Genomic DNA, 13,620 nt, shown 5'->3' with positions numbered 1-13,620 from the left:
GAGAGCTTGCACTCCAATAGTATCATAATATATACAAGAACAGCCTATTGAAGAGAGCTTGCACTCCAATAGAGATATTATATAAATTTATGAAATCACAAATATACATGATCATATAACAGAAACAAAATAAAAAGCAAACAAGGGAAGGAAAAAAAAAAGTTTGTATAGGTAAAATAGGGCAAGAAACAGAGCTAGGCAAGTCTTATGGCACAGGCAAAGGTATTTAGAAGCACAAAATTGTTGTTAGCCTTCTGGTAAAGTAAGAAAAGAAGGGAATTTTGTTTACTTACCGTAAATTCCTTTTCTTCTAGCTCCTATTGGGAGACCCAGACAATTGGGTGTATAGCTTCTGCCTCCGGAGGCCACACAAAGTATTACACTTTAAAAAGTGTAACCCCTCCCCTCTGTCTATACACCCTCCCGTGCATCACGGGCTTCTCAGTTTTGGTGCAAAAGCAGGAAGGAGGAAACTTATAAATTGGTCTAAGGTAAATTCAATCCGAAGGATGTTCGGAGAACTGAAAACCATGAACCAAAGGAACAATTCAACATGAACAACATGTGTACACAAAAGAACAAACAGCCCGAAGGAAACAGGGGCGGGTGCTGGGTCTCCCAATAGGAGCTAGAAGAAAAGGAATTTACGGTAAGTAAACAAAATTCCCTTCTTCTTTGTCGCTCCATTGGGAGACCCAGACAATTGGGATGTCCAAAAGCAGTCCCTGGGTGGGTAAAAGAACACCTCAATAACAGAGAGCCGAAAAACGACCCCTTCCTACAGGTGGGCAACCGCCGCCTGAAGGACTCGCCTACCTAGACTGGCATCTGCCGAAGCATAGGTATGCACCTGATAGTGTTTTGTGAAGGTGTGCAGACTAGACCAGGTAGCTGCCTGACACACCTGCTGAGCCGTAGCCCGGTGCCGCAATGCCCAGGACGCACCCACGGCTCTGGTAGAATGGGCTTTCAGTCCCGAAGGAAGAGGAAGCCCCGAAGAACGGTAGGCTTTAAGAATCGGTTCCTTGATCCACCGAGCCAAAGTTGACTTGGAAGCCTGCGAACCCTTACGCTGGCCAGCGACCAGGACAAAGAGCGCATCTGAACGGCGCAGGGGCGCCGTGCGAGACACGTAGAGCCGGAGTGCTCTCACTAGATCTAATGAATGCAAATCCTTTTCACACTGGTGAACTGGATGAGGGCAAAATGACGGTAAGGAGATATCCTGATTGAGATGAAAAGGAGAAAACACCTTAGGGAGAAACTCCGGGATAGGACGCAGAACCACCTTATCCTGGTGAAAAACCAGGAAAGGGGATTTGCATGACAGCGCTGCAAGCTCCGACACTCTTCGGAGTGAGGTAATTGCCACAAGAAAAGCCACCTTCTGCGAAAGACGTGATAAAGAAACATCCCTCAGCGGCTCGAAAGGTGGTTTTTGAAGAGCCATTAACACCCTGTTAAGGTCCCAGGGTTCCAGCGGACGCTTGTAGGGTGGAACTATGTGGCAAACTCCCTGCAGGAACGTGCGGACCTGTGGAAGCCTTGCCAGGCGCTTTTGAAAAAATACTGAGAGCGCCGATACTTGTCCCTTGAGAGAGCCGAGTGACAAACCCTTGTCCATTCCGGATTGAAGGAATGAAAGAAAAATGGGTAAGGCAAAAGGCCAGGGAGTAAAACCCTTATCAGAGCACCAGGACAAGAAGATCCGCCACGACCTGTAATAGATCTTGGCGGACGTTGGTTTCCTGGCCTGTCTCATAGTGGCAATGACATCCTGCGATAAACCCGACGACGGTAGGAGCCAGGACTCAATGGCCACACAGTCAGGTTGAGGGCCGCAGAATTCAGATGGAAAAACGGGCCTTGTGACAGCAGGTCTGTGCGGTCTGGAAGCGCCCACGGCTGACCCACCGTGAGATGCCACAGATCCGGGTACCACGACCGCCTCGGCCAATCTGGAGCGACGAGAATGGCGCGACGACAGTCGGATCTGATCTTGCGTAACACTCTGGGCAACATCGCCAGAGGAGGAAACACATAAGGGAGTCGAAACTGCGACCAATCCTGAACTAACGCGTCCGCCGCCAAAGCTCTGTGATCTTGAGACCGTGCCATGAAGGCCGGGACCTTGTTGTTGTGTCGTGACGCCATGAGATCGACGTGCGGCGTTCCCCAGCGGCGACAGATCTCTCGAAACACGTCTGGGTGAAGAGACCATTCCCCCGCATCCATGCCCTGACGACTGAGAAAGTCTGCTTCCCAGTTTTCTACGCCCGGGATGTGAACTGCGGAGATGGTGGAGGCTGTGGCCTCCGCCCACAGCAGAATCCGCCGGACTTCCTGGAAGGCTTGACGGCTGCGCGTGCCGCCCTGGTGGTTGATGTACGCGACCGCCGTGGCGTTGTCTGACTGTATGCGGATCTGCCTGCCCTCCAGCCACCGATGGAACGCCTTTAGGGCTAGATACACTGCCCTTATCTCCAGAACATTGATCTGAAGGGAAGACTATCGGATTCCAGGTTCCCTGAGCCCTGTGGTGGAGAAAAACCGCTCCCCACCCTGACAGGCTCGCGTCCGTCGTGACCACAGCCCAGGATGGGGGCAGGAAGGATTTTCCCTGCGATAGAGAAGTGGGAAGAAGCCACCACTAAAGAGAGGTTTTGGCTGCAAGGGAAAGAGAGACGTTCCTGTCGAGGGACGTCGACCTCCTGTCCCATTTGCGGAGAATGTCCCATTGGAGTGGGCGCAGATGAAACTGCGCGAAGGGCACTGCCTCCATTGCTGCCACCATCTTCCCCAGGAAGTGCATGAGGCGCCTCAAGGGGTGTGACTGGCCCCGAAGAAGAGATTGCACCCCTGTCTGCAGCGAAAGCTGTTTGTCCAGCGGTAGCTTTACTACCGCTGAGTGAGTATGAAACTCCATCCCGAGGTAAGTCAGTGATTGGGTCGGTGTCAACTTGGACTTTGGGAAGTTGATGATCCACCCGAACCGCTGGAGAGTCTCCAGAGCGACGGTCAGGCTGTGTTGACACGCCACCCGGGAGGGTGCCCTGACTAGGAGATCGTCTAAGTAAGGGATCACAGAGTGGCCCTGAGACTTCAGAACGCCCACAGCCTGAAAAGGTGCGCCGGCCCGAGATGGGGGTGGAGATGTTCTGAAGAAACGAGTCGGAGGACGAGAGCTGAACTCTATCCTGTAACCGTGAGACAGAATGTCTCTCACCCATCGGTCTTGGACATGTGGCCACCAGGCGTCGCAAAAGCGGGAGAGCCTGCCACCGACCGAGGATGCGGTTCGAGGAGGCCGAAAGTCATGAGGAGGCCGCCTTGGAGGCAGTGCCTCCGGCGGTTTTTGGGGGGCGTGACTTAGACCGCCACGCATAAGAGTTCCTCTGGCCCTTCTCTGGCCTGTTGGACGAGGAGGATTGGGATTTGGCTGAGGTCCGAAAGGACCGAAACCTCGGTTGTATTTTCCGTTGCTGAGGTCTCTTCGGTTTGGACTGGGGTAAGGACGAGTCCTTTCCCTTGGATTCCTTAATAATTTCATCCAATCGTTCGCCAAACAATCGGTCGCCAGAAAACGGCAAACCGGTTAAGAACTTCTTGGAAGCAGAGTCTGCCTTCCATTCGCGTAGCCACATGGCCCTGCGGACTGCCACCGAATTAGCGGATGCTACCGCTGTACGGCTAGCAGAGTCGAGGACGGCGTTCATGGCGTAGGACGAAAAAGCCGACGCCTGAGAAGTCAAAGACGCAACTTGCGGAGCAGAGGTACGTGTGACCGCATTAATCTCAGACAGACAAGCTGAGATAGCTTGGAGTGCCCACACGGCTGCAAAGGCCGGGGCAAAAGACGCGCCTGTGGCTTCATAGATGGATTTCACCAGGAGCTCTATCTGCCTGTCAGTGGCATCCTTTAGCGATGAGCCATCTGCAACTGATACTACAGATCTAGCCGCCAGTCTAGAGACTGGAGGATCCACCTTGGGACATTGAGCCCAACCCTTAACCCCTTAACGACCGCGGGCCGTAAAATTACGTCCTAAATGACATAATCTTACTGCCCGCGGTCCTCCGGCGGCAGCATGCCGCGATCGGCACACATCTCAGCTGATTTTCACAGCTGAGATGTGTGCCTGCTAGGCACGAGCAGAATCGTTATCTGCTCGTGCCGATTAACCCCTTATAATGGCGCTGTCAATACATGACAGCGCCATTATAAGCGCAATCGCGGTAAAGTTTTACTTACCGCCGAAACCGGAAGTCACGTGACGCGATCACGTGACTCCCGATAGTTGTCATGGTAGTACAGGGTCATGTGATGACTCCTGTACTACACATGAATTGCTTTCACTTTCGCTGTGCCCGGGGCACAGCAAAAGAGAAAGACAGCGTATCTGCTGTTTACAGCCTTCCAGCTGTGATCAGCAGATACTGCAGAGCGATCGGAATGCTGATCGCAATAGCCCCCTAGGGGGACTAGTAAAATAAAAAAAAAAAAGTAAAAAAATAAGTTTTAAAAAATTAAAAAAAAAACAAAAAAACCTAAAAGTTCAAATCACCCCCCATTCGCCCCATTGAAAATTAAAGGGTTAAAAAAATAAAAAATATACACACATTTGGTATCGCCGCGTTCAGAAACGCCCGATCTATCAAAATATAAAATCAATTAATCTGATCAGTAAACGGCGTAGCGGCAAAAAAATTCCAAACGCCAAAACGACGTTTTTTTGTCGCCACAACTTTTGCGCAAAATGCAATAAGAGGCGATCAAAACGTAGCATCTGCGCAAAAATGGTACCGGTAAAAACGTCAGCTCGAGACGCAAAAAATAAGCCGTCATTGAGCCTAAGATCCCGAAAAATGAGAATGCTACGGGTCACGGAATATGGCGTAAAATGTGCGCCACTTTTTTCGGACAAACTTCCGATTTTTTTTTAACCCCTTATATAAAAGTAAACCTATACATGTTTGGTGTCTACGAACTCGCACTGACCTGAGGCATCACACCCACACATCAGTTTTACCATATAGTGAACACAGTGAATAAAATATCTCAAAAACTATAGTGCTATCGCACTTTTTTTGCAATTTTTCAGCATTTGGAATTTTTTTGCCATTTTCTAGTACACAATATGGTAAAACTGATGGTTTCATTTAAAAGTACAGCTCGTTCCGCAAAAAATGAGCCCTCACATGACCATATTGACTGAAAAATAAAAAAGTTACGTCTCTCAGAAAAAGAATGGCGAAAAAAAAAAACGGAAAGCGAAAAATCGGCCGGTCGTGAAAGGGTTAACTACGTCAGAGGGGAAGGGGTAACGTGTGTCATTAAGGCGCTTAGTAAAGCGCTTGTCCGGAAATGCTCTGTGCTTCTGGACAGCATCTCTGAAGTTAGAGTGATCGAAAAACGCACTCCGTGTACGTTTGGGAAACCTAAACTGGTGTTTCTCCTGCTGCGAAGCCGACTCCTCTATAGGTGGAGTTGGGGGAGAAAGATCTAGCACCTGGTTGATGGACGCTATAAGGTCATTTACTATGGCGTCCCCTTCAGGTGTATCAAGATTGAGAGCAACGTCAGGGTCAGAGCCCTGAGCTGCGACGTCCGCCTCATCCTCCAGAGAGTCCTCAAGCTGAGACCCCGAGCAGCGTGAGGAAGTCGGGGAAGATTCCTAGCGAGCCCGCTTAGCCGGTCTAGGACTGTGGTCCGTGCCAAAGTCCTCCACGTGAGACCTAGGGGCCACCCCGGGAGCACGCTGCGGCGCAGACCGAGAGGGGCCTGGAGGCGATGATCCAACAGTGCCCGGGGCCTGTGTAAGGACCGGTCTGGACTGCAAGGCTTCTAGTAGCTTGGCAGACCATTTGTCCATAGACTGAGCCATGGATTGTGAAAGCGACTCAGAGAGTTTCTCAGCAAAAACTGCAAACTCTGTCCCTGCCGCCTGGACAGGGGAAGCAGGAGGGTCTGCCTGAGCCGAGGGGCCCACTAGTGCCCGAGGCTCCGGCTGAGCAAGTGCAACAGGGGTCGAGCATTGCTCACAGTGAGGGTAGGTGAAACCTGCAGATAACATTGGCTGCCGGAGCTCTCAGGGGAGGAGGGAGCCGTGGGCGGCGACTAGTAAAGTGCGGGAATCTGGTGCCCCACAGTGATCAGTGAAGGGGGGGGGGAGGAAACCTAAAGTATGCTCCAGCCCTCACTGCCGACGTCAGGTCGACCGTCCCGCCCTTACCCCTGACTGGCAGGCCCGGGGGCGGGAGTTATGGTACTAGGCCGCAATGAAGCCGGGGACTAAATTTAATACCGCGGCCGACAAACAGGCGCGGTCGGCGCGGAAGTCCCGGTCGTCACAAAACCAGCAGCTGCTGCAGCGTCTGTGAAACAAGCGCTCCATGCACCGTCCCCATGGGGACACAGAGTATCTTTAGATGCAGGGCCCTGTCCCTGAGGATACAAAGTCTCCTGTCCGGCAGATTCCCACAGGGGCTGCGGAGGGAGCCCGGTCCCAATGAATGGATGACCGGTTCGGATCCCACTTCTCCCAGAGTCTCTAAGGGACGGTGAAGGAAAACTGCATGTGGCTCCAGCCTCTGTACCCGCAATGGGTACCTCAACCTTAACAGCACCGCCGACTTAGTGGGGTGAGAAGGGAGCATGCCGGGGGCCCTGTGGGGGCCCTCTTTTCTTCCAACCGATAAAATCAGCAGCTGCTGCTGACTAAAATGGGAGCATGAGTGGATGTGTGCCTCCTTCCACACAAAGCATAAAACTGAGGAGCCCGTGATGCACGGGAGGGTGTATAGGCAGAGGGGAGGGGTTACACTTTTTAAAGTGTAATACTTTGTGTGGCCTCCGGAGGCAGAAGCTATACACCCAATTGTCTGGGTCTCCCAATGGAGCGACAAAGAAACCACAAATAGATGAAAAGGAAAAAATTCCTAAAAAAAAAAAAAAAAAACAACAAAAAAAAAAAAAACAAAAACTCATATCCACCTATTTTGCTCCACTGAAAATAAAAATGAAACAAAAACAAAAAAAACCCACAACACATACTTGGTATCGCTGTATTCAGAAATGCATGATCAATCAAAATATATTAATATGATCAGTACACTGCGTAGGGATAAAAAAAAACAACCCAGAATTATGTTTTTTGGTCGCCACAACATTGCATTAAAATGCAAAAACAGGCAAACAACACACTGCATCTACCAAAAATGGTATAATTAAAAATATCTGCTTAAGGCCGGGTACACATATCCAGCTTTTCGCCGGTGTTTGACGGATACAGCGCACGCCAGTACAGTATAATCCAGTACAGTGGCAGCACCGCAACTTCCGGGTCACATGCTCCGGTCACATGACAGCATATGACCAGCGCTTGCTGTGCTGCCAGTGTACTGTATACACTGTACTGGCGTGAGCCGCATGCGCCAAATTGGCGAAAAGCTGGATATGTGTACCCGGCCTAAGACACAAAAAGTAAGCCTCACTGAGCCCCAGATCCCATAAAATGAAAACGCTATGGGTCTCGGAAAATGGCAACAAAATCACACTTTTTTTTTCGCTTTACAAAATTCTGAATTTATTTCCACCAGTTAAACAAAAGAAAAAACTATACATCTTTGATATCTATGAACTCGTACTGACAATTTTGCAATTGCACTTTTATTTTTTTAAATTTCACCGCCTTTGGAAATATTTTCCCTTTTTCCAGTAGAAAATGTGACAAAATGAATAATGTCATTCAAAAGGACAACTCGGCCTGCACAAAATGAGCTCTCATGTATAGGTATATTAACAAGAGAAAAAAAAAAAGTTATGGCTCTTAGAAGAAGAGGCGGAAAAGACGGAAAACAAAAATCGGCAGGTGGTAAAGGGTTAAAGCTTCTAATATCCTAACAAAATATGAACATTTTACAGATGGTGCTGATGCAAAGCAGACACATGGGAAATGTTATTTATTAACTATTTTGTGAAATATGACTATCTAGATCAGGGGTGGGGAACCTCCGGCCCGCGGGCCGCATGCGGCCCGCCATGACCTTTTATCTGGCCCCCGGGCAGATTCCCGGGGGAGGCAGTGCTCGTGCTGTCACCACGGTCTTGCTGCCGCCGGCCCTTTAAATCCACACATTGCTGTTGGTGCTGCAATGTGTTCTCCCGTCGGCCAGTGCTTACTTTGTGGGCGGGTCCACAGCAGCCTCACAGCTTCCAGCGTTGTGTGCACGCCCCCTGCCCCCCGGAGATCAGTGCCTGCCTTCTCCTTCTAATGCAGTGTGTCCGGCTCCTGCTGCACTCCGGTGATGTGAATGCAATGCTGCTGCGAGTCCAGCGCCAACCCTCTGCTGCTATGTGCCCTGCCCAATGCTTTGTGCCTAAACCCCAGTTCTGTAAACCCTCTCCCCCAGAGTTGCATGAAACTCTCAGCACAGTGTGCCCCCCAGTGTCCTGTGTGCAGCCCATCACCCAGTCCTGTGTGCAGCCCATCACCCAGTCCTGTGTGCAGCCCATCACCCAGTCCTGTGTGCAGCCCATCACCCAGTCCTGTGTGCAGCCCATCACCCAGTCCTGTGTGCAGCCCATCACCCAGTCCTGTGTGCAGCCCATCACCCAGTCCTGTGTGCAGCCCATCACCCAGTCCTGTGTGCAGCCCATCACCCAGTCCTGTGTGCAGCCCATCACCCAGTCCTGTGTGCAGCCCATCACCCAGTCCTGTGTGCTGCCCATCACCCAGTCCTGTGTGCTGCCCATCACCCAGTCCTGTGTGCAGCCCATCACCCAGTCCTGTGTGCAGCCCATCACCCAGTCCTGTGTGCAGCCCATCACCCAGTCCTGTGTGCAGCCCATCACCCAGTCCTGTGTGCAGCCCATCACCCAGTCCTGTGTGCAGCCCATCACCCAGTCCTGTGTGCAGCCCATCACCCAGTCCTGTGTGCAGCCCATCACCCAGTCCTGTGTGCAGCCCATCACCCAGTCCTGTGTGCAGCCCATCACCCAGTCCTGTGTGCAGCCCATCACCCAGTCCTGTGTGCAGCCCATCACCCAGTCCTGTGTGCAGCCCATCACCCAGTCCTGTGTGCAGCCCATCACCCAGTCCTGTGTGCAGCCCATCACCCAGTCCTGTGTGCAGCCCATCACCCAGTCCTGTGTGCAGCCCATCACCCAGTCCTGTGTGCAGCCCATCACCCAGTCCTGTGTGCAGCCCATCACCCAGTCCTGTGTGCAGCCCATCACCCAGTCCTGTATGCAGCGCAACCTGCGTGTGGTGCCTGTGCCCCCAGCCCCGCGTGTGGTGCCTGTGCCCCCAGCCCCGCGTGTGGTGCCTGTGCCCCCAGCCCCGCGTGTGGTGCCTGTGCCCCCAGCCCCGCGTGTGGTGCCTGTGCCCCCAGCCCCGCGTGTGGTGCCTGTGCCCCCAGCCCCGCGTGTGGTGCCTGTGCCCCCAGCCCCGCGTGTGGTGCCTGTGCCCCCAGCCCCGCGTGTGGTGCCTGTGCCCCCAGCCCCGCGTGTGGTGCCTGTGCCCCCAGCCCCGCGTGTGGTGCCTGTGCCCCCAGCCCCGCGTGTGGTGCCTGTGCCCCCAGCCCCGCGTGTGGTGCCTGTGCCCCCAGCCCCGCGTGTGGTGCCTGTGCCCCCAGCCCCATGCCCCCAGTTAATTGTTTCACCCAATATAGCAGGGTCATTTAAACATTGATAATTTTGTGCGGCCCCCGAAGGTTGGTAGAAATTTCCAAATGGCCCCCAACAGAAAAAAAGGTTCCCCACCCCTGATCTAGATTAAAAGGAATAATCAAAGTTTGAAAAACTGCTAATTTTGGGGGTTTTTTAGAACTTTGTCAAAATTTCTGATATTTTTATAAACGCAAAAAGGATGTGTTGACCTAAATTTACCATTATCATAAAATATAATATCTCCCAAAAATACAATCTATAAATCACTGGGATATGTTGAAATATTGCAGAGACTTATTGCCACTTAAAGCTGGATTTGAAAAATTTGGCCTAGTCACTAAGGGGTTAAAAGTACCTAGTTTTTTGTCCCCAGGCAAGTTAATTCATGACCATTTTAACAAAAAATTACAGCTATTAAGCCAGAAAACAAAAAAAAAAAAAAAAGAAAAAGAAGAACCATAATAAATCTCCCCCTGTATACGGATCCCACCCCATACACACCCTATATAGAATATACTCACGTCTTCAGATTTAAACACCTCTGCCCTTTCCACGTAGACCAGCTGACACACATCTTCTTCAATAGAATTGAACTGACGTCCGTTATTCGACATGTAGAAGCTGTCTGCTTCTGGCTGAATATACAGAAGAAATTTATTTTTTTAGAGAATTAATCCATGTGTACCTTTGACTTGTAAAAGCAGAATCCAACGGCCATAAACAAATGGTGGTCATGCATGTGTCCTGAAGCTCCTAGGACAAGTGAACATTAGCTCCATTTTTGTCACGCTGTCACCTGACAGGTCACCACAGGACTGTCACCTTTCTCATACACAATGCTACACTAGATCAGTCACTTTTGTGTTTCCTCCACACCTGGCAATCTGTCACATGGAGTGAATGTCTTTTGTTGCCCATGACACATGCAGATTCTGAGAAAATTCTAGTATCAATTGATGCTGAACTTAACAAAAGAGAAGAAAAAATATTGCCAAACTCAGAAGAAAAAAAAAAAGAAAAAAAAAAAAAAAAGAAGTTAAAAAAGGGAACTCGTCAGGTGTTATAAGCACCCAGAACTGCTCATGGTTCTGGGTGCACCTGAAAAGATCCCTTTTTACCCCTTTTTTTTATTTCTTTTTTCTTCTGTGAATTTAAATATGCACCCAGAACCATGAGCAGTTCTGGGTACATATTGCTAATCCCTGCCTAACTATCCCTGTATCTAGTTCCATAGATAAAGAGATCTTTAGAAAAAGAAGGGAATTTTGTTTACTTACCGTAAATTCCTTTTCTTCTAGCTCTAATTGGGAGACCCAGACAATTGGGTGTATAGGCTATGCCTCCGGAGGCCGCACAAAGTATTACACTCAAAAGTGTTAAGCCCCTCCCCTTCTGCCTATACACCCCCCGTGCTCCCACGGGCTCCTCAGTTTTGGTGCAAAAGCAAGAAGGAGGAAAAAGAATTATAAACTGGTTTAAAGTAACTTCAATCCGAAGGAATATCGGAGAACTGAAACCATTCAACATGAACAACATGTGTACACAAAAAAACAGGGGCGGGTGCTGGGTCTCCCAATTAGAGCTAGAAGAAAAGGAATTTACGGTAAGTAAACAAAATTCCCTTCTTCTTTGTCGCTCTATTGGGAGACCCAGACAATTGGGACGTCCAAAAGCAGTCCCTGGGTGGGTAAAATAATACCTCGTAAGAGAGCCGTAAAACGGCCCTTTCCTACAGGTGGGCAACCGCCGCCTGAAGGACTCGTCTACCTAGGCTGGCATCCGCCGAAGCATAGGTATGCACCTGATAGTGTTTCGTGAAAGTGTGCAGGCTCGACCAGGTAGCCGCCTGACACACCTGCTGAGCCGCAGCCTGGTGCCTCAAAGCCCAGGACGCTCCCACGGCTCTGGTAGAATGGGCCCTCAGCCCTGATGGAACCGAAAGCCCAGCCGAACGGTAAGCTTCGAGAATTGGCTCCTTGATCCACCGAGCCAGGGTTGATTTGGAAACCTGTGACCCTTTACGCTGGCCAACGACAAGGACAAAGAGTGCATCCGAGCGGCGCAGGGGCGCCGTACGAGAAATGTAGAGTCTGAGTGCTCTCACCAAATCTAACAAGTGCAAATCCTTTTCACATTGGTGAACTGGATGAGGATAAAAAGAAGGTAAGGAGATATCCTGATTGAGATGAAAGGAGGATACCCCCTTAGGGAGAAAATCCGGAACCGGACGTAGAACCACCTTGTCCTGGTGAAACACCAGGAAAGGGGCTTTGCACGACAATGCTGCTAGCTCAGACACTCGCCGAAGAGAAGTGACTGCTACTAGAAAAAAACCACTTTCTGCGAAAGTTGTGAGAGGGAAATATCTCTCATTGGCTCGAATGGTGGTTTCTGAAGAACCATCAGAACCCTGTTTAGATCCCAGGGTTCTAACGGCCGCTTGTAAGGTGGAACGATGTGACAAACCCCCTGCAGGAACGTGCGTACCTGTGGAAGCCTGGCTAGGCGCTTCTGGAAAAACACAGAGAGCGCTGAGACTTGTCCCTTAAGGGAGCCGAGCGACAAACCCTTTTCCAGTCCAGATTGAAGGAAGGACAGAAAAGTGGGTAATGCAAATGGCCAGGGAGAAAAACCCTGAACAGAGCACCACGACAGAAAAATTTTCCACGTCCTGTGATAGATCTTGGCGGACGTTGGTTTCCTAGCCTGTCTCATAGTGGCAATGACGTCTTGAGATAACCCTGAAGACGCTAGGGTCCAGGACTCACTGGCCACACAGTCAGGTTGAGGGCCGCAGAATTCAGATAAAAGAAGGGAATTTTGTTACTTACCGTAAATTCCTTTTCTTCTAGCTCTTATTGGGAGACCCAGACGATTGGGGTATAGCTACTGCCCTCTGGAGGCCACACAAAGCACTACATTAAAAGTGCAAGGCCCCTCCCCCTCTGGCTATACCCCCCCCGTGGTATCACGGGTTCTCCAGTTTTAGTGCCAAAGCAAGAAGGAGGAAGCCAATAACTGGTTTAAACAAATTAACTCCGAATAACATCGGAGAACTGAAAAACCGTTCAACATGAACAACATGTGTACCCGCAAACAACAAAAAAACATCCCGAAGGACAACAGGGCGGGTGCTGGGTCTCCCAATAAGAGCTAGAAGAAAAGGAATTTACGGTAAGTAACAAAATTCCCTTCTTCTTCAGCGCTCTATTGGGAGACCCAGACGATTGGGACGTCCAAAAGCTGTCCCTGGGTGGGTAAATAAATACCTCATGTTAGAGCTGCAAAACAGCCCTCCCCTACGGGGGTGTCACTGCCGCCTGCAGGACTCTTCTACCTAAGCTGGCATCCGCCGAAGCATAGGTATGCACCTGATAATGCTTGGTGAAAGTGTGCAGACTGGACCAGGTAGCTGCCTGGCACACCTGTTGAGCCGAAGCCTGGTGGCGTAATGCCCAGGACGCACCCACGGCTCTGGTGGAGTGGGCTTTTAGCCCTGAAGGAACCGGAAGCCCCGCAGAACGGTAGGCCTCTAGAATTGGTTCTTTGATCCATCGAGCCAGGGTGGCTTTAGAAGCCTGCAACCCCTTGCGCGGACCAGCGACAAGGACGAAAAGTGCATCGGCACGGCGTATGGGCGCCGTGCGGGAAATGTAGATTCTGAGTGCTCTCACCAGATCTAGCAAACGTAAGGCCTTTTCATACCGGTGAACCGGATGAGGGCAAAAAGAAGGCAAGGAAATATCCTGATTAAGATGAAAAGAGGATACGACCTTAGGAAGAAACTCCGGAATGGGGCGCAGCACAACCTTGTCCTGGTGGAACACCAGGAAGGGAGCCTTAGATGACAGAGCTGCCAGCTCAGACACTCGCCGAAGCGATGTGATCGCAACAAGAAACGCCACTTTCTGCGACAGCCGAGAAAAGGAAACTTCCTTCAGAGGCTCGAA

At 50.6% G+C, this 13,620-nt stretch overlaps 1 protein-coding gene across 2 annotated transcripts in view; it reads right to left on the bottom strand.

The window, feature by feature from the left end:
* The window catches only part of BRAP (BRCA1 associated protein), a 149,139-nt gene that overhangs the window by 94,591 nt on the left and 40,928 nt on the right, over positions 1–13,620 (bottom strand). For both annotated transcript variants that reach the window (XM_075323736.1, XM_075323744.1), the window contains one exon: positions 10,192–10,305. In XM_075323736.1, the coding sequence (XP_075179851.1) occupies positions 10,192–10,305 (114 nt within the window). The remainder of the gene's footprint in view (positions 1–10,191; positions 10,306–13,620) is intronic.

Source organism: Anomaloglossus baeobatrachus, chromosome 1, assembly GCF_048569485.1.
Source record: "Anomaloglossus baeobatrachus isolate aAnoBae1 chromosome 1, aAnoBae1.hap1, whole genome shotgun sequence".
Classification (NCBI taxonomy): domain Eukaryota; kingdom Metazoa; phylum Chordata; class Amphibia; order Anura; family Aromobatidae; genus Anomaloglossus; species Anomaloglossus baeobatrachus.
Note: the sequence above shows the minus strand (reverse complement) of the source record. Positions and strands in the feature narration are given on the sequence as shown.